The sequence below is a fragment of the Penaeus vannamei genome, chromosome 24 (genome assembly GCF_042767895.1).
Source record: "Penaeus vannamei isolate JL-2024 chromosome 24, ASM4276789v1, whole genome shotgun sequence".
Classification (NCBI taxonomy): Eukaryota; Metazoa; Arthropoda; class Malacostraca; order Decapoda; family Penaeidae; genus Penaeus; species Penaeus vannamei.
In genome coordinates, this window is record NC_091572.1 from 33,744,920 (window position 1) to 33,772,419 (window position 27,500).

Consider the following 27,500-nt stretch of genomic DNA (forward strand, 5'->3'; position numbering starts at 1 on the left):
ATATAAGTTCCTCTCACTACAAGACTCAAAACCAGACATCACAAAACGATTATATTTTTTTCTGAAATGAAAATGAAAACGAATTAAAAATAGCTCTCATCGATCTAGTTCTTATAGATATATATATATTTTTAAATATAGGAAAATGACCTACATCTAAAATCAGCTAAATCGCGCTAAATAATTAAGAGGAATAGTTATAAAAAATCATAAAGAAAAAAAACTACAACCAAAATTAAATAGAATTAAGCACTTTGTGACTGACAATCATAAAAAATCCACAACCAAAATTAATCAGAATAAAATGATCCGCGCTAAAAAAGAATAACAACAACAACAACAATAATAAACTAAAATCAAAATAGAATTCGAATGTCATGCTTGGCACTCACCTTCCTCCCGCTCTTCCAGCTGGAGTGCCTCGCTGTCAACTTCTGTGCCAAGGTGACCGGCACTTCCTTGAAGATTCTCCTCAGCAGGTGCAAGAAGCTCAAGTGCCTCCTGATGCAGCAGTGCAGTAAGTAGGGGGGGAGGGGGAGGGGGGGAGGATGGGGGGATGTATGGGAGGAGGGAGGATGGGAGGAAGAAGGGATAGAGGAGGGGAGGAGGAGGGAGGAGGGGGGGGGGGGTATGGAGGAGGGGAGGCAGAGGTAGGAGGGAGGATGGGGGGAAGAAGGGATAGAGGAGGGGGAGGAGGAGGGAGGATGGGGGGAAGAAGGGATAGAGAAGGGGAGGAGGAGGGAGGAGGGGGAGGTAAGGGGTGAAGGAAGGAGGATGGTTGTAGGGGAAAAGGGGGGGAGGAGGGGGAGCAAGGGGATAAGGAGGGAAGGAGTGAGGGTGGATGTGGGGGAAAAGGGGGGGTGGAGGGGGAGGATGGAGCAAGGGGATAAGGAGGGAAGGAGTGAGGGTGGATGTGGGGGATAAGGAGGGAAGGAGTGATGGGGGGGGGAGGAGGAGGAAAAGGGAGGCAAGGGGGGAAGGAGGGAGGATGCGTGTGAGGGGAAAGGGGGGAAGGAGGAGTGAAGGCAAGGAGGACGGAGGAAGGGTAGGCATGGAGGAAGGAGGAGGGAAGTAGGGAGAAAAGGAGGGAAGGAGGGGAAGTGATGGTAAGGGGGAAGGAGGATGAAAGGAGGGTGAGGTGAAGGCAGGGGGGGTTAGGGAGAGGGAGAATGAGTGTGGCGGGAAAGGGGGTGAGGGGAAGAGGGGGGGGGGTGAGGGCAAGGTGGAAGGAGGTGGGAGGAAGGGTATGAGGCAATGAGGAAAGGGAGAGGAAAGGAGGAAACGAAAAAATGGGGAGAGAGGAAGTGAGGGAAAGAAGGAGGAAGGTGGGGGGGGGGGCGCGGAGTAGGGCGGGGGCGGAGCATAGTCTGACTGGGAAACGTTTGGGTTTGTTTATTTGTTTATTATGTGTATTTCCTCCCTTCTCCTCCCTACCTCCCTTCTCCTCCTTACCTCCATCCCCCTCTCCCTCTCCCTCTTCCCCCCTACCTCCCTACCTCCATCCCCCTCTCCCTCTTCCCCCTACCTCCCTCCCTACTTCACACCCCACCCCACCCCTCCCCTCCTCACCCCACCACCAACCCCAACCCAATCTAACTCCTCCTCCTTCTTCTTCGCCTCCGTCAGGCCTGCAGAACGAGAACGTGATGGCCGCCGAGTGGGAGAAGTCAGCGGTGTCAGAGCTCGACGTCACGGCCACGGACCTCTCAGCTGACTGCCTCATCGACCTGCTGACTCGCATCCCGGCTCTCAGGTGGCTCAGCGCCGGTCAGCTGGATGGCTTCACTGATGCGGTGAGGATGGCAGATTTTTTTTTTTTTTTTTTTTTTTTTTGTGGTGAGAGTGAGAGTGAGGGGGGTGGGGGAGGAAGGGAGGGAAGGAGGGAGGGAGGGAGGGAGGGAGGGTGAGAGAGAATGAGGGAGAGAGAGAGAATGAGGGAGAGGGAGAGAGAATGAGGGAGAGGAAGAGAGCATGAGGGAGAGGGAGAGAGAATGAGGGAGAGGGAGAGAGAGGGGGGGAGGGAGAAGAGGAATGCAGATTTTCTTCGGTTATATCTTTCATTTTTTGTGATGATAATGTGTGGGATTTTTTCTTTCTTTCTTTTTTTGGTGGGGAGATATTAATCATGTGGGATTTTTAGATTAATGTAGGTTTTTAGATTAGTTATGTGAGTTTATTTTCAAGTTAGTTATGTAAGTTTCTAGATCGGTCATGTAGTGTTTTAAATGTAGATTTTTTTTCCTAACGTAGAATTTCGGGAGATCGCTTGTATCAAAAATGCCCACTGCCTTTAATATCAGTAACGTTTTGCATAATACAATCTTAGAAATATGACCTTTACATCAGCAAAACATTTTTTCCTCTCATTCCATTACATACCATCCTATTTTACACCATCCTCGCATCTTAATTCATGAAATCACCCTCTTCCTCTCTCAATAACCCCCCCTCTCTTTCTCCCCCACCCCCTCCCACCCCCTCCTTCCCCTCTCCCGCCGCAGGTCCTGAAGGCGTGGACGGAGCGGGGCAACCTGAAGGCCCTCATCGGCTTGGACCTGGAGCTGTGCGACAACCTGACGGAGGAAGGACTCTACAAGTTCCTGGCGAGGTACGGGCAGGGACTCCGCGGTCTCGTCCTCTCTGGCATCCCCCAGTGCACGGATTCTCTCTGCTCGAACGTCATGCCGGCGCTCAAGAATATCAGGTGGGTTTTAAGGGGGGCTTTGAGGGGAGGAGGTGAGTTTTAAGGGGTGCTTTGAGGGGAGGAGGTGAGTTTTTAAGGGTATCAGGTGATTTTTAGGAATGGTAGGTGAGTTTTTAAGGGTGTTAGGATTGGTACGTGAGTTTTAAGGGGGCTTTAAGGGTAGGAGGTAAGTTTTTAAGGGTGTTAGGATTGGTAGGTGAGTTTTAAGGGTGCTTTAAGGGGAGGAGGTGAGTTTTAAAGGGTATTAGGATTGGTAGGAGAGTTTTAAGGGTGCTTTGAGGGTAGGAGGTGAGTTTTTAAGGGTGTCGGGTGAGTTTTTAGGAATGGGAGGTGAGTTTTAAAGGGTGTCGGGTGAATTTTTAGGAATGGTAGGTAGGTTTTTAAGGGTGTCAAGGGATTTTTAGGAGTGGTACGTGAGTTTTAAGGGTGCTTTGAGGGTCGGGGGGGAATTTTTTAAGGATTTAGGGAATGGTATCATGTGATTTTTAAGAATGGTAGGTAAGTTTTTAAGGGCGTAAGAGATTTTTAGGATTGGTAGGGGATTTTTAATGGTGCTTTGAGGGTTGGAGTTTTTAAGGGTGTCAGGTGAGATTTTAGGAATGGTAGGTGAGTTTTTAAGGGTGTCGGGTGTTTTTTAGGAATGGGAGGTGAGTTTTAAGGGTGCTTTAAGGGGAGGAGGGGAGTTTTTAAGGGTGTCGGGTGATTTTTAGGAATGGGAGGTGAGTTTTAAGCGTGCTTTAAGGGGAGGAGGTGAGTTTTTAAGGGTGATTTTTAGGAATGGGAGGTGAGTTTTAAGGGTGCTTTGAGGGGAGGAGGTGAGTTTTTAAGGGTGTCGGGTGATTTTTAGGAATGGGAGGTGAGTTTTAAGGGTGCTTTGAGGGGAGGAGGTGAGTTTTTAAGGGTGTCGGGTGATTTTTAGGAATGGGAGGTGAGTTTTAAGGGTGCTTTGAGGGGAGGAGGGGAGTTTTTAAGGGTGTCGGGTGATTTTTAGGAATGGGAGGTGAGTTTTAAGGGTGCTTTAAGGGGAGGAGGTGAGTTTTTAAGGGTGTTAGGATTGGTAGGTGAGTTTTAAGGGTGCTTTAAGGGGAGGAGGTGAGTTTTTAAGGGTGTTAGGATTGGTAGGTGAGTTTTAAGGGTGCTTTAAGGGGAGGAGGTGAGTTTTTAAGGGTGTTAGGATTGGTAGGTGAGTTTTAAGGGTGCTTTGACGGGAGGAGGTGAGTTTTTAAGGGTGTCGGGTGAGTTTATAGGAATGGGAGGTGAGTTTTTAAGGGTGTCGGGTGAGTTTTTAGGAATGTTAGGTAGGTTTTTAAGGGTGTCAAGGGATTTTTAGGAGTGGTACGTGAGTTTTAAGGGTGCTTTGAGGGTCGGGGGGGAATTTTTTAAGGATTTAGGGAATGGTATCATGTGATTTTTAAGAATGGTAGGTAAGTTTTTAAGGGCGTAAGAGATTTTTAGGATTGGTAGGGGATTTTTAATGGTGCTTTGAGGGTTGGAGTTTTTAAGGGTGTCAGGTGAGATTTTAGGAATGGTAGGTGAGTTTTTAAGGGTGTCGGGTGATTTTTAGGAATGGGAGGTGAGTTTTAAGGGTGCTTTGAGGGGAGGAGGTGAGTTTTTAAGGGTGTCGGGTGATTTTTAGGAATGGGAGGTGAGTTTTAAGGGTGCTTTGAGGGGAGGAGGTGAGTTTTTAAGGGTGTCGGGTGATTTTTAGGAATGGGAGGTGAGTTTTAAGGGTGCTTTAAGGGGAGGAGGTGAGTTTTTAAGGGTGTCGGGTGATTTTTAGGAATGGGAGGTGAGTTTTAAGGGTGCTTTGAGGGGAGGAGGTGAGTTTTTAAGGGTGTGGGGTGATTTTTAGGAATGGGAGGTGAATTTTAAGGGTGCTTTGAGGGGAGGAGGGGAGTTTTTAAGGGTGGCGGGTGATTTTTAGGAATGGGAGGTGAGTTTTAAGGGTGCTTTAAGGGGAGGAGGTGAGTTTTTAAGGGTGTCGGGTGATTTTTAGGAATGGGAGGTGAGTTTTAAGGGTGCTTTAAGGGGAGGAGGTGAGTTTTTAAGGGTGTTAGGATTGGTAGGTGAGTTTTAAGGGTGCTTTAAGGGGAGGAGGTGAGTTTTTAAGGGTGTTAGGATTGGTAGGTGAGTTTTAAGGGTGCTTTAAGGGGAGGAGGTGAGTTTTTAAGGGTGTTAGGATTGGTAGGTGAGTTTTAAGGGGGCTTTAAGGGTAGGAGGTAAGTTTTTAAGGGTGTCGGGTAAGTTTTTAGGAATTGTAGGTCAGGTTTTTAAGGGTGTCGGGTGATTTTTAGGAATGGGAGGTGAGTTTTAAGGGTGCTTTAAGGGGAGGAGGTGAGTTTTTAAGGGTGATTTTTAGGAATGGGAGGTGAGTTTTAAGGGTGCTTTGAGGGGAGGAGGTGAGTTTTTAAGGGTGTCGGGTGATTTTTAGGAATGGGAGGTGAGTTTTAAGGGTGCTTTGAGGGGAGGAGGTGAGTTTTTAAGGGTGTCGGGTGATTTTTAGGAATGGGAGGTGAGTTTTAAGGGTGCTTTGAGGGGAGGAGGTGAGTTTTTAAGGGTGTCGGGTGATTTTTAGGAATGGGAGGTGAGTTTTAAGGGTGCTTTGAGGGGAGGAGGTGAGTTTTTAAGGGTGTCGGGTGATTTTTAGGAATGGGAGGTGAGTTTTAAGGGTGCTTTGAGGGGAGGAGGTGAGTTTTTAAGGGTGTCGGGTGATTTTTAGGAATGGGAGGTGAGTTTTAAGGGTGCTTTAAGGGGAGGAGGTGAGTTTTGAAGGGTGTCGGGTGATTTTTAGGAATGGGAGGTGAGTTTTAAGGGTGCTTTGAGGGGAGGAGGTGAGTTTTTAAGGGTGTCGGGTGATTTTTAGGAATGGGAGGTGAGTTTTAAGGGTGCTTTGAGGGGAGGAGGTGAGTTTTTAAGGGTGTCGGGTGATTTTTAGGAATGGGAGGTGAGTTTTAAGGGTGCTTTGAGGGGAGGAGGGGAGTTTTTAAGGGTGTCGGGTGATTTTTAGGAATGGGAGGTGAGTTTTAAGGGTGCTTTAAGGGGAGGAGGTGAGTTTTTAAGGGTGTCGGGTGATTTTTAGGAATGGGAGGTGAGTTTTAAGGGTGCTTTGAGGGGAGGAGGTGAGTTTTTAAGGGTGTCGGGTGATTTTTAGGAATGGGAGGTGAGTTTGAAGGGTGCTTTAAGGGTAGGAGGTGAGTTTTTAAGGGTGTCGGGTGATTTTTAGGAAGGGGATGTGAGTTTTAAGAGTGTTTTAAGGGGAGGAGGTGAGTTTTTAAGGGTGATTTTTAGGAATGGGAGGTGAGTTTTAAGGGTGCTTTGAGGGGAGGAGGTGAGTTTTTAAGGGTGTCGGGTGATTTTTAGGAATGGGAGGTGAGTTTTAAGGGTGCTTTGAGGGGAGGAGGTGAGTTTTTAAGGGTGTCGGGTGATTTTTAGGAATGGGAGGTGAGTTTTAAGGGTGCTTTGAGGGGAGGAGGGGAGTTTTTAAGGGTGTCGGGTGATTTTTAGGAATGGGAGGTGAGTTTTAAGGGTGCTTTAAGGGGAGGAGGTGAGTTTTTAAGGGTGTTAGGATTGGTAGGTGAGTTTTAAGGGTGCTTTAAGGGGAGGAGGTGAGTTTTTAAGGGTGTTAGGATTGGTAGGTGAGTTTTAAGGGTGCTTTAAGGGGAGGAGGTGAGTTTTAAAGGGTGTTATGATTGGTAGGTGAGTTTTAAGGTTGTTTTTAGGGGAGGAGGTGAGTTTTTAAGGGTGTCGGGTGAGTTTATAGGAATGGGAGGTGAGTTTTTAAGGGTGTCGGGTGAATTTTTAGGAATGGTAGGTAGGTTTTTAAGGGTGTCAAGGGATTTTTAGGAGTGGTACGTGAGTTTTAAGGGTGCTTTGAGGGTCGGGGGGGAATTTTTTAAGGATTTAGGGAATGGTATCATGTGATTTTTAAGAATGGTAGGTAAGTTTTTAAGGGCGTAAGAGATTTTTAGGATTGGTAGGGGATTTTTAATGGTGCTTTGACGGTTGGAGTTTTTAAGGGTGTCAGGGGAGATTTTAGGAATGGTAGGTGAGTTTTTAAGGGTGTCGGGTGATTTTTAGGAATGGGAGGTGAGTTTTAAGGGTGCTTTAAGGGGAGGAGGGGAGTTTTTAAGGGTGTCGGGTCATTTTTAGGAATGGGAGGTGAGTTTTAAGGGTGCTTTGAGGGGAGGAGGGGAGTTTTTAAGGGTGTCGGGTGATTTTTAGGAATGGGAGGTGAGTTTTAAGGGTGCTTTGAGGGGAGGAGGTGAGTTTTTAAGGGTGTCGGGCGATTTTTAGGAATGGGAGGTGAGTTTTAAGGGTGCTTTGAGGGGAGGAGGTGAGTTTTTAAGGGTGTCGGGTGATTTTTAGGAATGGGAGGTGAGTTTTAAGGGTGCTTTAAGGGGAGGAGGTGAGTTTTTAAGGGTGTCGGGTGATTTTTAGGAATGGGAGGTGAGTTTTAAGGGTGCTTTGAGGGGAGGAGGTGAGTTTTTAAGGGTGTCGGGTGATTTTTAGGAATGGGAGGTGAATTTTAAGGGTGCTTTGAGGGGAGGAGGTGAGTTTTTAAGGGTGTCGGGTGATTTTTAGGAATGGGAGGTGAGTTTTAAGGGTGCTTTAAGGGGAGGAGGTGAGTTTTTAAGGGTGTCGGGTGATTTTTAGGAATGGGAGGTGGGTTTTAAGGGGGCTTTGAGGGGAGGAGGGGAGTTTTTAAGGGTGTCGGGTGATTTTTAAGGGTATTAGGATTGGTAGGAGAGTTTTAAGGGTGCTTTGAGGGTAGGAGGTGAGTTTTTAAGGGTGTCGGGTGATTTTTAGGAATGGGAGGTGAGTTTTAAGGGTGCTTTGAGGGGAGGAGGGGAGTTTTTAAGGGTGTCGGGTGATTTTTAGGAATGGGAGGTGAGTTTTAAGGGTGCTTTAAGGGGAGGAGGTGAGTTTTTAAGGGTGTCGGGTGATTTTTAGGAATGGGAGGTGAGTTTTAAGGGTGCTTTGAGGGGAGGAGGTGAGTTTTTAAGGGTGTCGGGTGATTTTTAGGAATGGGAGGTGAGTTTTAAGGGTGCTTTAAGGGGAGGAGGTGAGTTTTTAAGGGTGTCGGGTGATTTTTAGGAATGGGAGGTGAGTTTTAAGGGTGCTTTGAGGGGAGGAGGTGAGTTTTTAAGGGTGTCGGGTGATTTTTAGGAATGGGAGGTGAGTTTTAAGGGTGCTTTGAGGGGAGGAGGTGAGTTTTTAAGGGTGTCGGGTGATTTTTAGGAATGGGAGGTGAGTTTTAAGGGTGCTTTGAGGGGAGGAGGTGAGTTTTTAAGGGTGTCGGGTGATTTTTAGGAATGGGAGGTGAGTTTTAAGGGTGCTTTAAGGGGAGGAGGTGAGTTTTTAAGGGTGTCGGGTGATTTTTAGGAATGGGAGGTGAGTTTTAAGGGTGCTTTGAGGGGAGGAGGTGAGTTTTTAAGGGTGTCGGGTGATTTTTAGGAATGGGAGGTGAGTTTTAAGGGTGCTTTAAGGGGAGGAGGTGAGTTTTTAAGGGTGTCGGGTGATTTTTAGGAATGGGAGGTGAGTTTTAAGGGTGCTTTGAGGGGAGGAGGTGAGTTTTTAAGGGTGTCGGGTGATTTTTAGGAATGGGAGGTGAGTTTTAAGGGTGCTTTGAGGGGAGGAGGTGAGTTTTTAAGGGTGTCGGGTGATTTTTAGGAATGGGAGGTGAGTTTTAAGGGTGCTTTAAGGGGAGGAGGGGAGTTTTTAAGGGTGTCGGGTGATTTTTAGGAATGGGAGGTGAGTTTTAAGGGTGCTTTGAGGGTAGGAGGTGAGTTTTTAAGGGTGTCGGGTGATTTTTAGGAATGGGAGGTGAGTTTTAAGGGTGCTTTAAGGGGAGGAGGTGAGTTTTTAAGGGTGTCGGGTGATTTTTAGGAATGGGAGGTGAGTTTTAAGGGTGCTTTGAGGGGAGGAGGGGAGTTTTTAAGGGTGTCGGGTGATTTTTAGGATTGGTAGGAGAGTTTGAAGGGTGCTGTGAGGGGCGGAGGTGAGTTTTTAAGGGTGTCGGGTGAGTTTTTAGGAATGGGAGGTGAGTTTTTAGGGATGTTAGGATTGGTAGGAGAGTTTTAAGGGTGCTTTGAGGGTAGGAGGTGAGTTTTTAAGGGTGTCGGGTGATTTTTAGGAATGGGAGGTGAGTTTTTAAGGGTGTCGGGTGATTTTTAGGAATGGGAGGTGAGTTTTAAGGGTGCTTTAAGGGGAGGAGGTGAGTTTTTAAGGGTGTCGGGTGATTTTTAGGAATGGGAGGTGAGTTTTTAAGGGTGTCGGGTGAGTTTTTAGGAATGGTAGGTAGGTTTTTAAGGGTGTCAAGGGATTTTTAGGAGTGGTACGTGAGTTTTAAGGGTGCTTTGAGGGTCGGGGGGGAATTTTTTAAGGATTTAGGGAATGGTATCATGTGATTTTTAAGAATGGTAGGTAAGTTTTTAAGGGCGTAAGAGATTTTTAGGATTGGTAGGGGATTTTTAATGGTGCTTTGAGGGTTGGAGTTTTTAAGGGTGTCAGGTGAGATTTTAGGAATGGTAGGTGAGTTTTTAAGGGTGTCGGGTGATTTTTAGGAATGGGAGCTGAGTTTTAAGGGTGCTTTAAGGGGAGGAGCGGAGTTTTTAAGGGTGTCGGGTGATTTTTAGGAATGGGAGGTGGGTTTTCAGGGGGCTTTGAGGGGAGGAGGGGAGTTTTTAAGGGTGTCGGGTGATTTTTAGGAATGGGAGGTGAGTTTTAAGGGTGCTTTGAGGGGAGGAGGTGAGTTTTTAAGGGTGTCGGGTGATTTTTAGGAATGGGAGGTGAGTTTTAAGGGTGCTTTGAGGGGAGGAGGTGAGTTTTTAAGGGTGTCGGGTGATTTTTAGGAATGGGAGGTGAGTTTTAAGGGTGCTTTGAGGGGAGGAGGTGAGTTTTTAAGGGTGTCGGGTGGTTTTTAGGAATGGGAGGTGAGTTTTTAAGGGTGTCGGGTGTTTTTTAGGAATGGGAAGTGAGTTTTAAGGGTGCTTTAAGGGCAGCAGGTAAGTTTTTAAGGGTGTCGGGTGATTTTTAGGAATGGGAGGTGAGTTTTAAGGGTGGTTTGTGGGGAGGAGGTGAGGTTTTAAGGCTGTCGGGTGATTTTTAGGAATGGGAGGTGAGTTTTAAGGGTGCTTTGAGGGTAGGAGGTGAGTTTTTAAGGGTGTCGGGAGATTTTTAGGAATGCGAGGTGAGTTTTAAGGGTGCTTTGAGGGGAGGAGGGGAGTGTTTAAGGGTGTCGGGTGATTTTTAGGAATGGGAGGTGAGTTTTAAGGGTGCTTTGAGGGGAGGAGGTGAGTTTTTAAGGGTGTCGGGTGATTTTTAGGAATGGGAGGTGAGTTTTAAGGGTGCTTTGAGGGGAGGAGGTGAGTTTTTAAGGGTGTCGGGTGATTTTTAGGAATGGGAGGTGAGTTTTAAGGGTGCTTTGAGGGGAGGAGGTGAGTTTTTAAGGGTGTCGGGTGATTTTTAGGAATGGGAGGTGAGTTTTAAGGGTGCTTTGAGGGGAGGAGGTGAGTTTTTAAGGGTGTCGGGTGATTTTTAGGAATGGGAGGTGAGTTTTAAGGGTGCTTTGAGGGGAGGAGGGGAGTTTTTAAGGGTGTCGGGTGATTTTTAGGAATGGGAGGTGAGTTTTAAGGGTGCTTTAAGGGGAGGAGGTGAGTTTTTAAGGGTGTCGGGTGATTTTTAGGAATGGGAGATGAGTTTTAAGGGTGCTTTGAGGGTAGGAGGTGAGTTTTTAAGGGTGTCGGGTGATTTTTAGGAATGGGAGGTGAGTTTTAAGGGTGCTTTGAGGGGAGGAGGGGAGTTTGTAAGGGTGTCGGGTGATTTTTAGGAATGGGAGGTGAGTTTTAAGGGTGCTTTAAGGGGAGGAGGTGAGTTTTGAAGGGTGTCGGGTGATTTTTAGGAATGGGAGGTGAGTTTTAAGGGTGCTTTAAGGGGAGGAGGTGAGTTTTTAAGGGTGTCGGGTGATTTTTAGGAATGGGAGGTGAGTTTTAAGGGTGCTTTAAGGGGAGGAGGTGAGTTTTTAAGGGTGTCGGGTGATTTTTAGGAATGGGAGGTGAGTTTTAAGGGTGCTTTGAGGGGAGGAGGTGAGTTTTTAAGGGTGTCGGGTGATTTTTAGGAATGGGAGGTGAGTTTTAAGGGTGCTTTAAGGGGAGGAGGTGAGTTTTTAAGGGTGTCGGGTGATTTTTAGGAGTGGAAGGTGAGTTTTAAGGGTGCTTTGAGGGGAGGAGGTGAGTTTTTAAGGGTGGCGGGTGATTTTTAGGAATGGGAGGTGAGTTTTAAGGGTGCTTTAAGGGGAGGAGGTGAGTTTTTAATGGTGTCGGGGGATTTTTAGGAATGGGAGGTGAGTTTTAAGGGTGCTTTGAGGGGAGGAGGTGAGTTTTTAAGGGTGTGGGGTGATTTTTAGGAATGGGAGGTGAGTTTTAAGGGTGCTTTAAGGGGAGGAGGTGAGTTTTTAAGGGTGTCGGGTGATTTTTAGGAATGGGAGGTGAGTTTTAAGGGTGCTTTGAGGGGAGGAGGTGAGTTTTTAAGGGTGTCGGGTGATTTTTAGGAATGGGAGGTGAGTTTTAAGGGTGCTTTGAGGGGAGGAGGTGAGTTTTTAAGGGTGTCGGGTGATTTTTAGGAATGGGAGGTGAGTTTTAAGGGTGCTTTGAGGGGAGGAGGTGAGTTTTTAAGGGTGTCGGGTGATTTTTAGGAATGGGAGGTGAGTTTTAAGGGTGCTTTGAGGGGAGGAGGTGAGTTTTTAAGGGTGTCGGGTGATTTTTAGGAATGGGAGGTGAGTTTTAAGGGTGCTTTGAGGGGAGGAGGTGAGTTTTTAAGGGTGTCGGGTGATTTTTAGGAATGGGAGGTGAGTTTTAAGGGTGCTTTAAGGGGAGGAGGTGAGTTTTTAAGGGTGTCGGGTGATTTTTAGGAATGGGAGGTGAGTTTTAAGGGTGCTTTGAGGGGAGGAGGTGAGTTTTTAAGGGTGTCGGGTGATTTTTAGGAATGGGAGGTGAGTTTTAAGGGTGCTTTGAGGGGAGGAGGTGAGTTTTTAAGGGTGTCGGGTGATTTTTAGGAATGGGAGGTGAGTTTTAAGGGTGCTTTGAGGGGAGGAGGTGAGTTTTTAAGGGTGTCGGGTGATTTTTAGGAATGGGAGGTGAGTTTTAAGTGTGCTTTGAGGGGAGGAGGGGAGTTTTTAAGGGTGTCGGGTGATTTTTAGGAATGGGAGGTGAGTTTTAAGGGTGCTTTAAGGGGAGGAGGTGAGTTTTTAAGGGTGTCGGGTGATTTTTAGGAATGGGAGGTGAGTTTTAAGGGTGCTTTGAGGGGAGGAGGGGAGTTTTTAAGGGTGTCGGGTGATTTTTAGGAATGGGAGGTGAGTTTTAAGGGTGCTTTAAGGGGAGGAGGTGAGTTTTTAAGGGTGTCGGGTGATTTTTAGGAATGGGAGGTGAGTTTTAAGGGTGCTTTGAGGGGAGGAGGTGAGTTTTTAAGGGTGTCGGGTGATTTTTAGGAATGGGAGGTGAGTTTTAAAGGGTGTTAGGATTGGTAGGAGAGTTTGAAGGGTGCTGTGAGGGGCGGAGGGGAGTTTTTAAGGGTGTCGGGTGAGATTTTAGGAATGGGAGGTGAGTTTTAAGGGTGCTTTGAGGGGAGGAGGTGAGTTTTTTAGGGTGTCGGGTGATTTTTAGGAATGGGAGGTGAGTTTTAAGGGTGCTTTAAGGGGAGGAGGTGAGTTTTTAAGGGTGTCGGGTGATTTTTAGGAATGGGAGGTGAGTTTTTAAGGGTGTCGGGTGAGTTTTTAGGAATGGTAGGTAGGTTTTTAAGGGTGTCAAGGGATTTTTAGGAGTGGTACGTGAGTTTTAAGGGTGCTTTGAGGGTCGGGGGGGAATTTTTTAAGGATTTAGGGAATGGTATCATGTGATTTTTAAGAATGGTAGGTAAGTTTTTAAGGGCGTAAGAGATTTTTAGGATTGGTAGGGGATTTTTAATGGTGCTTTGAGGGTTGGAGTTTTTAAGGGTGTCAGGTGAGATTTTAGGAATGGTAGGTGAGTTTTTAAGGGTGTCGGGTGTTTTTTAGGAATGGGAGGTGAGTTTTAAGGGTGCTTTAAGGGGAGGAGGTGAGTTTTTAAGGGTGTCGGGTGATTTTTAGGAATGGGAGGTGAGTTTTAAGGGTGCTTTAAGGGGAGGAGGTGAGTTTTTAAGGGTGTCGGGTGATTTTTAGGAATGGGAGGTGAGTTTTAAAGCTGCTTTGAGGGGAGGAGGTGAGTTTTTAAGGGTGTCGGGTGATTTTTAGGAATGGGAGGTGAGTTTTAAGGGTGCTTTGAGGGGAGGAGGTGAGTTTTTAAGGGTGTCGGGTGATTTTTAGGAATGGGAGGTGAGTTTTAAGGGTGCTTTAAGGGGAGGAGGTGAGTTTTTAAGGGTGTCGGGTGATTTTTAGGAATGGGAGGTGAGTTTTAAGGGTGCTTTGAGGGGAGGAGGGGAGTTTTTAAGGGTGTCGGGTGATTTTTAGGAATGGGAGGTGAGTTTTAAGGGTGCTTTAAGGGGAGGAGGTGAGTTTTTAAGGGTGTCGGGTGATTTTTAGGAATGGGAGGTGAGTTTTAAGGGTGCTTTGAGGGGAGGAGGGGAGTTTTTAAGGGTGTCGGGTGATTTTTAAGGGTATTAGGATTGGTAGGAGAGTTTTAAGGGTGCTTTGAGGGTAGGAGGTGAGTTTTTAAGGGTGTCGGGTGATTTTTAGGAATGGGAGGTGAGTTTTAAGGCTGCTTTAAGGGGAGGTAGTGAGTTTTTAAGAGGGTCGGGTGATTTTTAGGAATGGGAGGTGAGTTTTAAGGGTGCTTTAAGGGGAGGAGGTGAGTTTTTAAGGGTGTCGGGTGATTTTTAGGAATAGGAGGTGAGTTTTAAGGGTGCTTTAAGGGGAGGAGGTGAGTTTTTAAGGGTGTCGGGTGATTTTTAGGAATGGGAGGTGAGTTTTTAAGGGTGTCGGGTGAGTTTTTAGGAATGGTAGGTAGGTTTTTAAGGGTGTCAAGGGATTTTTAGGAGTGGTACGTGAGTTTTAAGGGTGCTTTGAGGGTCGGGGGGGAATTTTTTAAGTATTTAGGGAATGGTATCATGTGATTTTTAAGAATGGTAGGTAAGTTTTTAAGGGCGTAAGAGATTTTTAGGATTGGTAGGGGATTTTTAATGGTGCTTTGAGGGTTGGAGTTTTTAAGGGTGTCAGGTGAGATTTTAGGAATGGTAGGTGAGTTTTTAAGGGTGTCGGGTGATTTTTAGGAATGGGAGGTGAGTTTTAAGGGTGCTTTAAGGGGAGGAGGTGAGTTTTTAAGGGTGTCGGGTGATTTTTAGGAATGGGAGGTGAGTTTTAAGGGTGCTTTGAGGGGAGGAGGTGAGTTTTTAAGGGTGTCGGGTGATTTTTAGGAATGGGAGGAGAGTTTTGAGGGTGCTGTGAACTGAGGAGGTGAGTTTTTAAGGGTGTCGGGTGATTTTTAGGAATGGGAGGTGAGTTTTAAGGGTGCTTTAAGGGGAGGAGGTGAGTTTTTAAGGGTGTCGGGTGATTTTTAGGAATGGGAGGTGAGTTTTAAGGGTGCTTTGAGGGGAGGCGGTGGGTTTTTAAGGGTGTCGGGTGATTTTTAGGAATGGGAGGTGAGTTTTAAGGGTCCTTTAAGGGGAGGAGGTGACTTTTTAAGGGTGTCGGGTGATTTTTAGGAATGGGAGGTGAGTTTTAAGGGTGCTTTAAGGGGAGGAGGTGAGTTTTTAAGGGTGTCGGGTGATTTTTAGGAATGGGAGGTGAGTTTTAAGGGTGCTTTGAGGGGAGGAGGTGAGTTTTTAAGGGTGTCGGGTGATTTTTAGGAATGGGAGGTGAGTTTTAAGGGTGCTTTAAGGGGAGGAGGTGAGTTTTTAAGGGTGTCGGGTGATTTTTAGGATTGGTAGGTGAGTTTTAAGGGTGCTTTAAGGGGAGGAGGTGAGTTTTTAAGGGTGTCGGGTGATTTTTTTAATAATGGTAGGTAGGTTTTTAAGGGTGTCAAGGGATTTTTAGGAGTGGTACGTGAGTTTTAAGGGTGCTTTGAGGGTCGGAGGGGAATTTTTTAAGGATTTAGGGAATGGTATCAGGTGATTTTTAGGAATATCAGGTGAGTTTTAAGGGTGTAGTGTCATTTTTAGGATTGATAGGTGAGTTTGAAGGGTGTTTTAAGGGTGGGAGGTGAGTTTTTAAGGGTGTCAGGTGAGATTTTAGGAGTGGTAGGTGAATCTGAAGGGTGCTCTAAGGGTAGGTGGTGAGTTTTTAAGGGAATCGAGTGATTTTTAGGCGTGGTAGGTGAGTTTGAAAGGTGTTATAAAGGTAGATGATGAGTTTTAAAGATATCGGGTAAGTTTTAGTAATATTAGGTGACTCTTCAAGGGATCGGGTGAGTTTTAAGGATATCGGGTGATTTTTTATGATATTGAGTGAGTTTGTAGTATACTTTTTTATGAATGGCAGGTGGGATTTTAGGTTATTGGATAGGTTTTAATTTAAGATATTGATGGGGTTTAAAAATATTGGATAAGTTCTATTACGTGAGTTCTAAGGCCTTTAGGTGAGTTTTAGGGATATTAGGTGATTTTTTTATTAGGTCAGGGGCGATTAAAATAATATCTGGATAATCTTGATGGATCTCGAATAGTGTTTTAGGGATATCAGGGATTTTAAGAACAGCGGATGTCTCCATATCAGAAAAGCTTTGGGGATGCCATGCACGCTGTCATGAGGTGTGCCAATGCATTAAGATTATTAAGTGAGCTGTCACTGAGCTGTCATGGACCTGTCATGGACCTGTCATAGAGGTTCTTTGGTGTGAGGTTGGGGGAGGCGTGTGAGGCGACAGGTAGAGCAGTGTGCATTGAATGTAGAAAAAAGACAGAAATAAAAATGAATATTTTCACGGCCTAAGAGAGGTATTTGACCGGTTGAGATTTTATATTCGCCAGAAATTCTACAGACATCAATGAGATTACTAAGGACATATATATATAATACACACACGTGCATACACACATACACACACACACACACACACACACACACACACACACACACACACACACACACATAAATATATATATATATATATATATATATATATATATATATATATATATATATATATATATATATATATATATTATATGTATGTAATGCATGTAAATATATAATAACTATAGTGATGATAACAATAAGGATAATAGTAGAAATACCCTTAAAAACCATCACAACACCATCGACGCTAAACCCAACAACACTAAAAGAGGAACCCCTAACCCCGACCCCCAATTCCTCCCGCCACAGAATCCTGAAGCTGGGTCTGGCGGAGAACCTCGCCTACCGCATGGCCGGCAAGATCCACGTGGACGGACTGCTGGAGAACCTGTCTCGTTACGGCGCCAAGATCGAGCGCCTGGAACTCAGCTGGGACCCGGAGACGCTGCGATATTCGGATAAGAGTCAGAAGTGCATCGACACGCTGAGGGTCCGGTGTCTGAACCTCAAGTGTTTGGTGTTGTGGTAGGTTGAGTTGTGGAGGGTTTGGGTGTTGTGGTGTTTGGTGAATATATAATGAGGTTTGGTGAATATATGATGTGGGTGTTATATTTTTTGTTTTTGTTTTTCCTTCTTTTTTTCGTTAATTACCGTTATTCCTTTCCTCTGTATCCTATTTCTTTTTCTTCTGTCAATTAGCGTTGTTAGTTCTTTGCTTTCTCTCATTTTCTCATCCTTCCTCCTTTCATATTTTCCTCCTTTTTTCTTCAACTTACTCCTTCTTTCCCATTCCTCTCTCTGTCCTCCCTCTCTTCCTCCCACCCCACCTTCTACCCTCCCACCTCTCCTTTTCGTACCCTCCTAACCCTTCTTTCGCTCTCCCCTTCCTCCTCCTCCCTCCTTCCCTCCCATTCCTCCCACCCTCCCATCCCTCCTACCTTCCTCCAATCCCTCCCTTCCAATCTCTCTTATCCTTCTCCTACCTTTCTATGCCCACACCCTCCCATCCCTTCCTCCCACACATTTCTCTCCCTCCCTCCCATCTCGCTTACCACCCTCCACCCTTCCATCCCATCCTTCCACCCTCCTTCCACTCACCTTCCTATCATCACATTAACTTCTCTTCTCCCTCCCTCCCATCTCTTCTTCCACCCTCCAACCCCATCCCCCCTCCCCTCCACCCTCTTTGCACCCATCCACCCTCCCAACCAAAACTCAAACCTCCTCCCCTACCTCCCCCCACCCCCAACCAAATCTCAACCCTCCTCCTCTCCCTCCCTCCCATCCCCCCACCCTCCCCCCACCCTCCACTCTCCCCATCACCCTCCCTCCCCATCCTCCCCTCCCCCCATCCCCCTACCCTCCACCCCTCCCATCACCCTCCCCTCTCTCTCCTCCCCTCCCCTCTCCCATCCCTCCTCCCTACTCCCTCTCATCACCTTCCCATCCCCACCCACCCCTCCCCACCCACCCCCCCTCCCTCCCCCAACCCCCCAACCAAAACTCAAACCCTCCTCCTCTCCCTCCCTCCCACCCTCTCCCTTCCCCACCACACCACCCTCCCCCCAACCCCCAACCAAAACTCAAACCCTCCTCCTCTCCCCTCCCATCCCTCCCACCCCATCACCCTCCCCTCTCCCCACCCTCCACTCTCCCCATCACCCACCCTCCCACCCCTCCCCCCACCCTCCTCCCTACCCCTCCCTCCCCCCACCCTCCCATCCCCTCCTCCCATCCCCCCCACCCCTCCCTTCCCCCAACCCCCCAACCAAATCTCAAACCCCTCCTCCTCTCTCCCCCCCCAGCGACGGTAAATACTACGAGATCGTCAAGGCCAACTTCGAGCGCGCGGACCGAACCACCGTCGTCCGGACGTCCACCAACTGCTGCGTGTCCATCGTCTATCTCCTGACGCACTACAAGGACCTCGTCTTCAATTAAGGGCGAGAGAGAAGGAGAGGGAAGAGAGAAGGAGAGGGAGGAAGAGAGAAGGAGAGAGAGGAAGAGAGAAGGAGAGGGAGAGGAAGAGAGAAGAGAGAGGGAGAGAGAAGAGAGAGAAGGAGGAGGAGGTCGAGAGGATGGTGAAGAAAAGATGGTTTTGATTAGGGAAGGTTTCTTTTCTTCTTCTGGTCACGGGGAAAATATTATTTTTTTTATTTTTTTTTCTTCTTTTTCAAAATGATTATTTTTTTTTTTTATTATTTAGCACGGGGTGTTGTTATAGGGAAATAAGGTTCTGATTTTTTTCTTGAATGGAGAATAGATTCGAAATGGAGAAATGGATAGATTATATCCGAAACGGGGGAAAAAGGTAGAATAAGAAAGAATTAGCATGATGATAAGAGAGATTATATAACTTATATAACAGAATTCAAATGATGGGGAAGAGAACATCAGGAAATGGAAATAAAACAGGAAGAGAGGGAAAGGACACAATAAAATAGGATTCAAAAGGGAAGAAGGATTAGAATAAGAGGCAAAGAAACGAAAATGAGGGATTGCCTGAGGTGGTTGAGAAAAGAGGAAAAAATAATGTGAAAATGGAGAAGACGAGCAGAGACAGCGCATTTTGAGGTCAAGAATGACGATAATGAGGCTCAGATAGATAGCTGGCATAAGGAGGAAGAAGTAACAGGAGGTAATAAAACAGGAGAGCAAAATAAGGGAGGATGCATATAGGAACACACATCAAAATGTTAATCCCTTTCGAACAAGCAATATCGAGAAAAAATAAAAGACAATATCTATGAAAGGAATAAAACACGAATGTATTTATTACTAGAAAATCCCCCACAATGACAGAAAGGGATATAAAGGAAAAGAAAATAATAATATATATGAACCTCCAAGATGTAAACATAAGGGAGTTCGATTCGCGGTATAGAGGATTAAAACCACGCCGAGCGATTAGCTTTTGTCTAACCGATGCGTCTATTTTCATAAACGTGTAGCAGTGCCTTATTCATGCTTTATCATCACGTGATACGCGGTTGCCTTCTTGCACCGTCCAGAACTGCAATAGTTGCAATACCTTAGTCCCGTCGTGGCTTTGGGGAATATTGAAAATTATTGCTAGGTTTCCAGTGAGCGAAAAAAATTCACAATCCTGTTATTTTAACCGTGGATAATGATTCTCCAGTTCCCGCAAAATCATCATTCATTATACACGGTCTAGTCAGTTGCAGTTGTTATCTTATTTGTAAATTGTTTGTTCCTATCTTATTAAATGTTATATCTGAATGCTTTCTTTTATATTCCAACCTTCCTAAGATGAGTTATGGTAATATTTCCATTGATTGGGAAATATACATATGAAAATTAACGAATGCAAACTGTGTATTTGGCATATCGTTCGTCACATCTTCAGAATTTGAATGATTTTTAATTATACTTTTGCTTAGTTGTATCTCTTTGATAGCTTATCTTAAGAGGAATTTCTTGTTATTTTGATTGGATGTTCAGTCTATTTTTTATTTATTTATTTATTTGATAACTAGATTTTCCTGATACTGGATTCTCACCTGTGTGATTATCCGCATATTAAAAATATCTTTAAATAATGATGATAAAGAAAATGTATCATTTCTGAAAACCAGTTTTAACTAATTTTAGAAACAGGTAGCAAAAACATTAATATACTTTTTTTTTTTTTTTGCTCTATTTTTCTCAGTCAGATCATCTTTGTTATCATTCTTGTTAGATGATGCATTGCTTAAACCGTTTATCCTTAATTTTCATTGTAGTATCTGTCAAGCAACAGAATAAAGTAATTAAAAAGACTGAAAATTATAATTAAAGGGGAAAAACTAGCTGTTCAGACTGATAAAATCCCCACAACTAAGAAATATAACGACTGCCAAGTGTTTGCTAACAACTGGTAAACGTTTTCAAGCAATTAACAAACATTTTTGAACAACTGACAAACGATTTCTAACAACTGACAAACGATTACTAACAATTGACAAACGTTTTCTATCGCCTGACAAAAGACCTCTCTAACTGACAAACATCCTCGAACAGCTAACAAACGTTTTTTGGACAATTGACATCCTGACAAACGTTTTCTAACGACGTTTACCACCTGACAAATGGCCAAGCATTCTTATTCCCACTTTCTAGCGAAGGAAACCCTTAATTAAATAATACATATGATTCTAATCGACTGTTGATATTGCTTTATGTCATCGGCCCATTCCCGCCCTGTGTATTTAGCCCTTGTCAAGAGCAACTTTCATACTTTAAAGAATATGTAAACCGCCCTTACAGTATTAATGGGATAGTTGAGTTTATATGGTTTATTTAGTTTGTTCTTGATCGAAATGAGGTCGTAAGGATAGGGTCCAGATAACAAAAAGAGGAAAAATTGATTAGCAAACTATAAAAGAGGCACAAGGAAAATAATGCATCTTGAGATTATTTTTTATTCGAGTAGTTTACAGTGAAATAAAAAATATTTTGAACACGAATCTTTTACCTTTGCTAATGACTTTACTCTTAAGTCATGTTTCTGAATGACACGTTCTCTTAAAAAATGTTCATGATTTGCAAATTCCGGAGACATACACGGTATCTAATCATATAAAAGCCTTTTTTTTAGTAATTATCACTAGTGACGTCATTCTACATTTTGTTGAGTATTGTTTTTTCTTTATTCTTTCGTTCTGAATTACTAGAAGGAAAAATTATCCATAAATACCAAATATATAAGATGAATTTTATTTGTTTATCTGGTCATTTATCTGTATATATATATTTATATGTTCTATTACGTTTGTTCTGCATTACTTTCAAATTTCTCTTACTTTGTTTTTTCTGCTTCTGCTTTATCACATTTTTATTGGTAGTCAACAGTATATGAAATTATCTCCAAGAACACTTACTAGATCAGGTATAATACTGACACTTCGTGGGCCGGAGTCCGACCGGAGAGGCGGCTGGCGCCCGCCGGCCCCTCCTTCCACAACCTCGAAGTACTGGCCTCTGTAGGAAATGCCTTGAGAGCATCGCATGACTTAGAAGTTGCCTTTGGCCGAGGCGGCGAGGACGCAAACCGCCTCCGCCGAGCGAGGGAAGGCTAGCTGCCGCTTCCGGAGCGCCCCCGCGACCCCGCAGAGCAGACGGAGGGAGCGGCCTCGGGCACGCCACGCCCGTCGGGGGGAACGGCCTCGGGAGCTGACGCCCTGCGACCGAGGTTGGCATCGAGTGGGCTGCTCAGTCAGGGGCGCCCGTGGCCGTCGTGCTGGGGGCGGCCGCCTTGGCAGAGCTGCTGGACACAGCGGTCGACGTGACGGAGGCCTGAAGGAAGAGGGCGGGGCGGTGGAGCGGGTGCTGCGGCGCCGCCAAGGAGGACCTCGAGGGCGTGAGGCTCGGGGACGGCGAGCGAGGCTTGGCGCCCCGGCCGGGCTGCCGAGTCGCCACGGGCAGCGTCAGGAGCGGCCTGGAGGCGCCGGAGAGCGGCGACGTGACCGCCACGGCGCCGAGCAGGGGCGGGTGCGCGCCCCGCGGCGACGCCTGCATCACGGAGATGATCTGGCGCGGCGCCTGCTGCAGGTCGTGGGCGTGCGCGTGCGTCGGGTGCAGGTTGCGGATGTGCCTGTTGAGGTTGCCCGCCTGGTTGGCCTGGTACGAGCAGTAGGGGCACGCGTGGCGCCGCTCGCCCGTGTGCGTCAGCAGGTGGCGCCGCAGGAGGAAGCGCTGGTTGGTGCCCTGGAACATCTTGCCGCACACGCCGCACACGCTGCTGCCGCCGCCCTCCTCCTGCAAAGCAAGGCTCGTTAGTCGCTACGCCAACGGAGGTGGGGGGGGGGGGGTGAAAGGAAACGGGGGAAGGGGGGTTCATGCTTATGCTCTTGGCCGCCGCGGACAATCGGCGATCGGCTACAGGACGTTCGTCGTCTACTGCCTTGACTGTTTTATGTTATTGGTGATATCAGTGGCAATAACAACACTAACGAATAATGAAAATAATAATCATAATGACAATAGAAAAAAAACATAAAAGCAAGATTAACAACCAAACAACTAATGATGATGACAATAATAATATTAATGTCAAGAGTAAAAATATTGATGATGATGACAATAATAATAATAACCAAAAGTAACAATAAAAATCACAATATTAATAATGATAATAATACTAAGACAATGCCAATACCAATAACAACGCTAACGAAGGCGACAAACCACACCAAGAACCCAATCAGCCTCCTTTCCTACCCAGAAGTTCCCACGCTTTGGGAAATCCTCCACTCAAGGAACTTCCAATTGAACCCCAACATTTATCTCACGCGACGTTCCCCTCAATGAACGTTCCCCGCCCACTGCCACGAGAATTACGTTCGCTTCTCGTGCCAGAGAGAGGAATACGAGCGCAAAACGGTCGTTGTACAAGGCTAGAATTGTATCACGTGATCTGTATGCAGGGGTCCGAGATGGATGATAATGATAATAATAACATGACAATAATAATAATAATAATAATAGTGACAATGGTGATAATGATAATGATAATGATAATGATAATAATAATAATAGCAATATTAATAATAATAACAATAATAAGAATGATGATGATGACGAATAAAATAATAATAATAATAGTAATAATAATAAAATAATGATGATAAGGATGGAAATAACAAAAATTATACTGATAATAATAATAATAGCAATGATAACAACAACAATGCTCAGTAGTTCCGTGTTCCTATGACGTCCAGATTGGGAAGAAGGAAAAGGCTGAATTTGAAATTCGAAATTAACGGTTGGGTTAACGGTTGGGATTCATTTCAGTGTTTGCTTCTTTCATCTAGTTCACTCCTACTATTCTCTGTATCTAAATAATAAGTAATAAAAATAGTAAGATTACAACCCTGATCTTCTCATATTCAAATGTGATATAATTTTCTAACCAAATATTGCTTGGGGATGCTAACGTTTAAAAATCATAGTGGGGAACATTGACTTTGCGAACGAAAAAACAATATTTAGCACATGCAAAACCAAGTAAAAAGTCTATTTACTCAGAACCAAACATGGCTGGAGTAAGCCGTAATGTAGACCAATTATTACAAATAACGTAAAAGATAGAAGGACTCATTCTGGTCGCGTTTTTAAAACAGAATGCTGTCCGTTTATGATACAGAAATGACCATAAATTTCGCCCAAAAATCTCAAGACCATAAAACGGTGATATTCTCGAGAGACACCAAGCCAGTTTAATCGTGTAAATCCCAAAGTTTGGCGGGATAAGTTCTTTTCTCGCGCGCACGCTGAACTTTCATCATAACTTTATTGCAGTTAGCTTTACAAACATTTAATTGTCTATTTCGCTTGTTATCGTTTATCAACAATTTCGCTGAAGTGGAATTTCTCATCTGAACATTAATTGATACGAACCTTAACCATGGTGACTAACGTAGAAGAGGTATGAAAGAGAATGGATATTTTCACAGTACAAGAGAGGTATTTAAACCGGGTTCAAAAATATCTTTCAAACGAAGATACATTTCAAACCGGTCAATTACATCTCTTGTACTGCGAAGGTATTTCTTCTCATTCATACCTTTTCTACATTCATCAACATGAATATGGTTCATGGATATGGTACCGTTGAGAATGAATATCTTTACACTACAAGAGAGGTATTTGACCGGTTTGAAATGGATCTCCGTCAGGTATACTACATGAATTTTTGGCGGATATATATATACGAACCAGGTTAAATACCTCTCTTGGATTGTGAACATATTCATTCTCGTTCATACCTGTTCTACATTCGTCTACAAATGAACTGATAAAATGAATTGCGTAACAGGGTGGTTCAACTGTGTTTTCCGTGCGTCATTGTGCCCTGTAAACATAAATCATATTATTTTACTGATCTTTATCATCATCAAGAGAGAAAAAAAAACATTGCATTATCTATGACTAAGTTCGTGGTTGTAAAATACTTGCTTATCAGAATGGCGACGTTTCTTATCTTAATTAGTAAGTGAAAACTCTTGTATCATTTCGAGATTATATGATCTATTTTGTCTCAGGTCATATGCAAGTGAATGCGAGAGAGAGAGAGAGAGAGAGAGAGAGAGAGAGAGAGAGAGAGAGAGAGAGAGAGAGAGAGAGAGAGAGAGAGAGAGAGAGAGAGAGAGAGAGAGAGAGAGAGAGAGAGAGGGGGGGGGGGGAGAGGGAGTGAAACAGAGAGAGAGGGGGGGTGAACGCGTGTGTGTGTTGTGGCGGGTCACTGTCCAAGTTCGACCCCCCTGAGCTATGCTATATGCAATCTGTGCATGGCTGAGTTGTCTGTTACATTTGTTACAAGACTATTTCCGTCGCCCGGCTCCCCCCCCCCCCCCCCCCAATCCCAAGGACGAGCGAGGGCCCAATCCTAATCAATAATCTCGCACCGAGGACGGCGGCGACGGCGGCGCAGGGCGTCGGGGGCCTAAGGGCGCAGGTCGTCGTCCTTGGAGAGGACGGCGTCGGGGTGGCGATGGCGCACGTGCCTGGCCAGGTTCTCGCGCACGTTGGCCTTGTAGGGGCACCGCGGGCACGGGAAGGGCCGCTCGCCCGTGTGCGTGATGAGGTGGCGCTCCAGGTGGTAGCGCCGCTTGCTCCCGGCGAAGACCTTGCCGCACGCGGGGCAGTGCAGCGCCGAGCTCATTTCCCCTTCGGTGAGCGGCGCCCTCCTGCGGCGGGGGGAGGAGGAGTCCCCGTACCTGGCGGCGGCCCCTTCCAGTACGCCCAGGGCCGCCACGCCGCCGCCGCCGCCTCGGGCGACCAGCGGAAGGGCGCTGTGGCCGAGGCGCGGCCAGGCGCCCCGCACGGCGACGCCTCCGGGCGCGTCGCGGCTCTGCAAGGAAGGGAACTCAGGTCAACCACCGTGAAGGCCAAACAAAAACAGATATTAAAATAAAAACAAAAAAGGCTAAATAAAGAGGATTTTAGTCGGTGTTGCTTTTCGGACGAGGGAAGCGACTCGAACTCTCCATGGCGCCGCTGACCTCGGCTTCAACCCAAAAACTAGGAACAAAAAGTAAGCGTCTGCGTTCAGGATTCATGTTTTTGTTTCTCGTTTTCCTTTCTTACTTTTGCACTCTTATCATAGTATGGAGGGCAGATAGAGAAGCAGAGAGAAAAAGAGAATGAGAGAGAGATATAAACAGAGACAGAGAGAACGAGGGAGATAGACAGAGAAGAGAAAGGAGAGAGAATAAATAGGCGAAAGACACAATACTGAGTTGCCATATTCCTTTCTGTGTGCAATTTGTTCACTCACTTTTCATCTATCGCAAGTCAATAACCTTATTACTTACGCGTCATTCCGATGCCAGTTAATACCAAAACTGCACGAAATCTGTCTACAATTTAAACCTTAAGAGATTATGACGATTACGTGGGAACTTTTTTTTTAAATCTCAAACCACATACTCGGCTCCGACATGAAAACACAATAACATAAAAAGAGAATAAGAAGAAAACAGGAAGTAAGAAGGGCATGGAAACAAGAACAGAACTGTACAATCATATTTTATTTATTTACAAAAACCAAAACAATGGTTTGAAGAGCCACGGGTTGAAGGGAAGACCTCAGCCCATCTGCGGCTCCTTCTCTTACACACTAGAATCAGGTAACATATGACTGCTATTGTGCGCATGCTTGTCCTCTGTTTTGGGAAGTGAGGAGGAGGAAGAGGAAGAAGAAGAAAAAGAGGAAGAGGAAGAAGAAGAGGTGGAGGAAAAGGAAGAAAAGGTGGTGGAGGAGGAGGAGGAGGAAGAAGAAGACGAAGAAGAGGAAGAGGAAGAAGTGGAGGAGGAAGAATAAGAAGATGAAGACGAAGAGGAGGAGGACGGGGAAGAGGAGCAGACACAGGAAAAAGAGGACGAGGACGAGGAAGAGGAGGAGGAGGAATAGAAGTCAGAGGAGAAAGAGACCATCACTAAGGACTTCGACGAAGGTGTAAGCAATGCTACAATTTTTTCTTGCTTCCTTTGCATTTTATTCTCTTTAGATAAGATATAATTTTCACAGAGAATTTTCACAAACCTTTTTAGATTTTCACAAAAGTCCATTTCTAAATTTCGTAAACTAAAAAAAAAATGGAACTTTTCATGTACATAAAAACTTTTGGCTTGTATAAAATTTTGATACTTTTCACAAGCATAAAAGTTTTACAACTCTCATAGACATTATATCTATAAACACAGACAAAATATATTTGTAAACATAACAGCGGATCTTCTATCATGTAAATTTTAACAAACATTCCAGATTCACGCTGATAACATTTCTTTTTTTTTTACATGGATAATGGTGGATTTATTTCTCTATCCACTCGGGACAAAAATAATAATGTTCTCCGCAATTTTTTCATCTTCTTCTTTATTATTCTATTCACATTTTCATCTATTGCGAGATTTGATTCCAGACAAACAAACCAAAAAAAGAGATTGGATTTTCTCAGATCTGAAATAATATATACACATTTTTTGAGAGGCATGTTTTAAAATCTGAAAATATCCTTTTTGGGGGTAGGAAGGACAGCAAATACGCATCCAAAACAATTTTTTTTTCCCGTAGAGACGCCTCTACAAAGCATGTTATTCACCTTGATACAAAATCGGTACAAAATACATCACAGATTTTTTATTTTTTTCTTTCTTTTTACTCTCAACAGGGAATTACTGTTCACACATATTATTGCATAAAGAATAACATGAGATTCTATACTCTTCCAAAACATCTGTCGTAGAAGAACAATACTGGCAAAATCATATTTATAAAATGAAATAATAATAATAATAATAATAATAATAATAATAATAATAATAATAATAATAATAATAATAATAATAATAATAACAATAATAATAATAATAATATTAATAATAATAATAAGCGTATCAATCAATGAATAAAATAAGGTTTACAGGTTTCAGCAAGTAGCGATATAAAACAAAGACATAAGAGATTAACAATGTCTTTTTATACAATATAAAACTTTAAGGAAAATTAATATAATAAAAAAGAAATGAAAAGGCCTACTTTGGCTGGAATAGAATAACTTAAACATCTATTTCCATAAAACGAAGAAAGAACATAATTAAATCAATCAATAATAGGAGATAGTTTGTAAGTTTACGGTAAATTAAATGTGATAATAATAACAATAATAATAATAATAATTAAAATAATAATAAAAAAATTATATCAATAATAAAAATATTTATAATAATGATAATATTAATAATGACAATAATTAAAAAATATATAATAATAACAACAATAAGGACACTAATAAAACAATAATAAAATGAGGATGGTAATATCAAAGATAATAATAACAATAATATTAATGTGACTAACAACAACTTGCATTGACAAAATTCTAAATAATATTCCTCCTAATAAAACAAATCTTGTCTTTGTAACCAGCTGTACTATATGTCATTTGGCTTTTGAACTGCTTTAAGAAGGTGAAGAATGGAAAGAGAAAACGGAGAAGTGGAAGTAGAAAAATGAATAATAGAAAAGATGAAGGAGAAAAAGGTAAAGAGGAAGGGATGAAAGTGATGGTGGTGGAGGATGAAGAAAAGGAAGAGGAGGACGAAGAGGAAGAGGGGGACAGTAGAGGGGAAAGAGGAAAAAGAGGTGGAAGAGGAGCAGGGAAAGAAGGAAATGAAGAGCGAGTAAGAGGAATCATGCAAGAACTAAAACGGGAAAAACCCTTGCAAAACACACACAAAAAAAATCCAAATGCACAGAATGATACACTAATAAATAAAACCTGCACATTTACCTACACTATGTGG

General features: G+C 44.3%; 3 protein-coding genes across 15 annotated transcripts in view; 1 reads left to right on the top strand and 2 right to left on the bottom strand.

The window, feature by feature from the left end:
• The window catches only part of FipoQ (F-box/LRR-repeat protein FipoQ), a 150,220-nt gene extending 131,293 nt beyond the window's left edge, over positions 1–18,927 (top strand). For all 13 annotated transcript variants that reach the window (XM_070138697.1, XM_070138698.1, XM_070138699.1 and 10 more), the window contains 5 exons: positions 412–517; positions 1,627–1,793; positions 2,502–2,704; positions 15,996–16,211; positions 17,492–18,927. In XM_070138697.1, coding sequence (XP_069994798.1) covers positions 412–517; positions 1,627–1,793; positions 2,502–2,704; positions 15,996–16,211; positions 17,492–17,627 — 828 coding nt within the window. In that variant the 3' untranslated portion in view covers positions 17,628–18,927. The remainder of the gene's footprint in view (positions 1–411; positions 518–1,626; positions 1,794–2,501; positions 2,705–15,995; positions 16,212–17,491) is intronic.
• A 1,164-nt stretch (positions 18,928–20,091) lies between these two features.
• LOC113804743 (zinc finger protein 219) lies at positions 20,092–24,535 on the bottom strand. Its single transcript, XM_027355631.2, has 2 exons — positions 24,095–24,535; positions 20,092–21,443 (listed from the first exon to the last, which is right to left on the bottom strand). The coding sequence occupies exon 2, from the start codon at positions 21,399–21,401 to the stop codon at positions 20,898–20,900; it is 504 nt and encodes a 167-aa protein (XP_027211432.2). The 5' UTR covers positions 21,402–21,443; positions 24,095–24,535; the 3' UTR covers positions 20,092–20,897.
• A 665-nt stretch (positions 24,536–25,200) lies between these two features.
• Positions 25,201–27,500, bottom strand: part of LOC113804752 (transcription factor Sp8) — a 7,310-nt gene continuing 5,010 nt past the window's right edge. The window contains exon 2 of the mRNA XM_070138094.1: positions 25,201–27,500. This exon is cut by the window's right edge and continues 3,433 nt beyond it. The gene's annotated coding sequence lies outside the window, so the exon portion shown is untranslated.

Coding starts and splice junctions, on each gene's coding strand:
- LOC113804743 (XM_027355631.2), bottom strand. CDS start 21,401: ATGTTCCAGGGCACCAACCAGCGCTTCCTCCTGCGGCGCCACCTGCTG.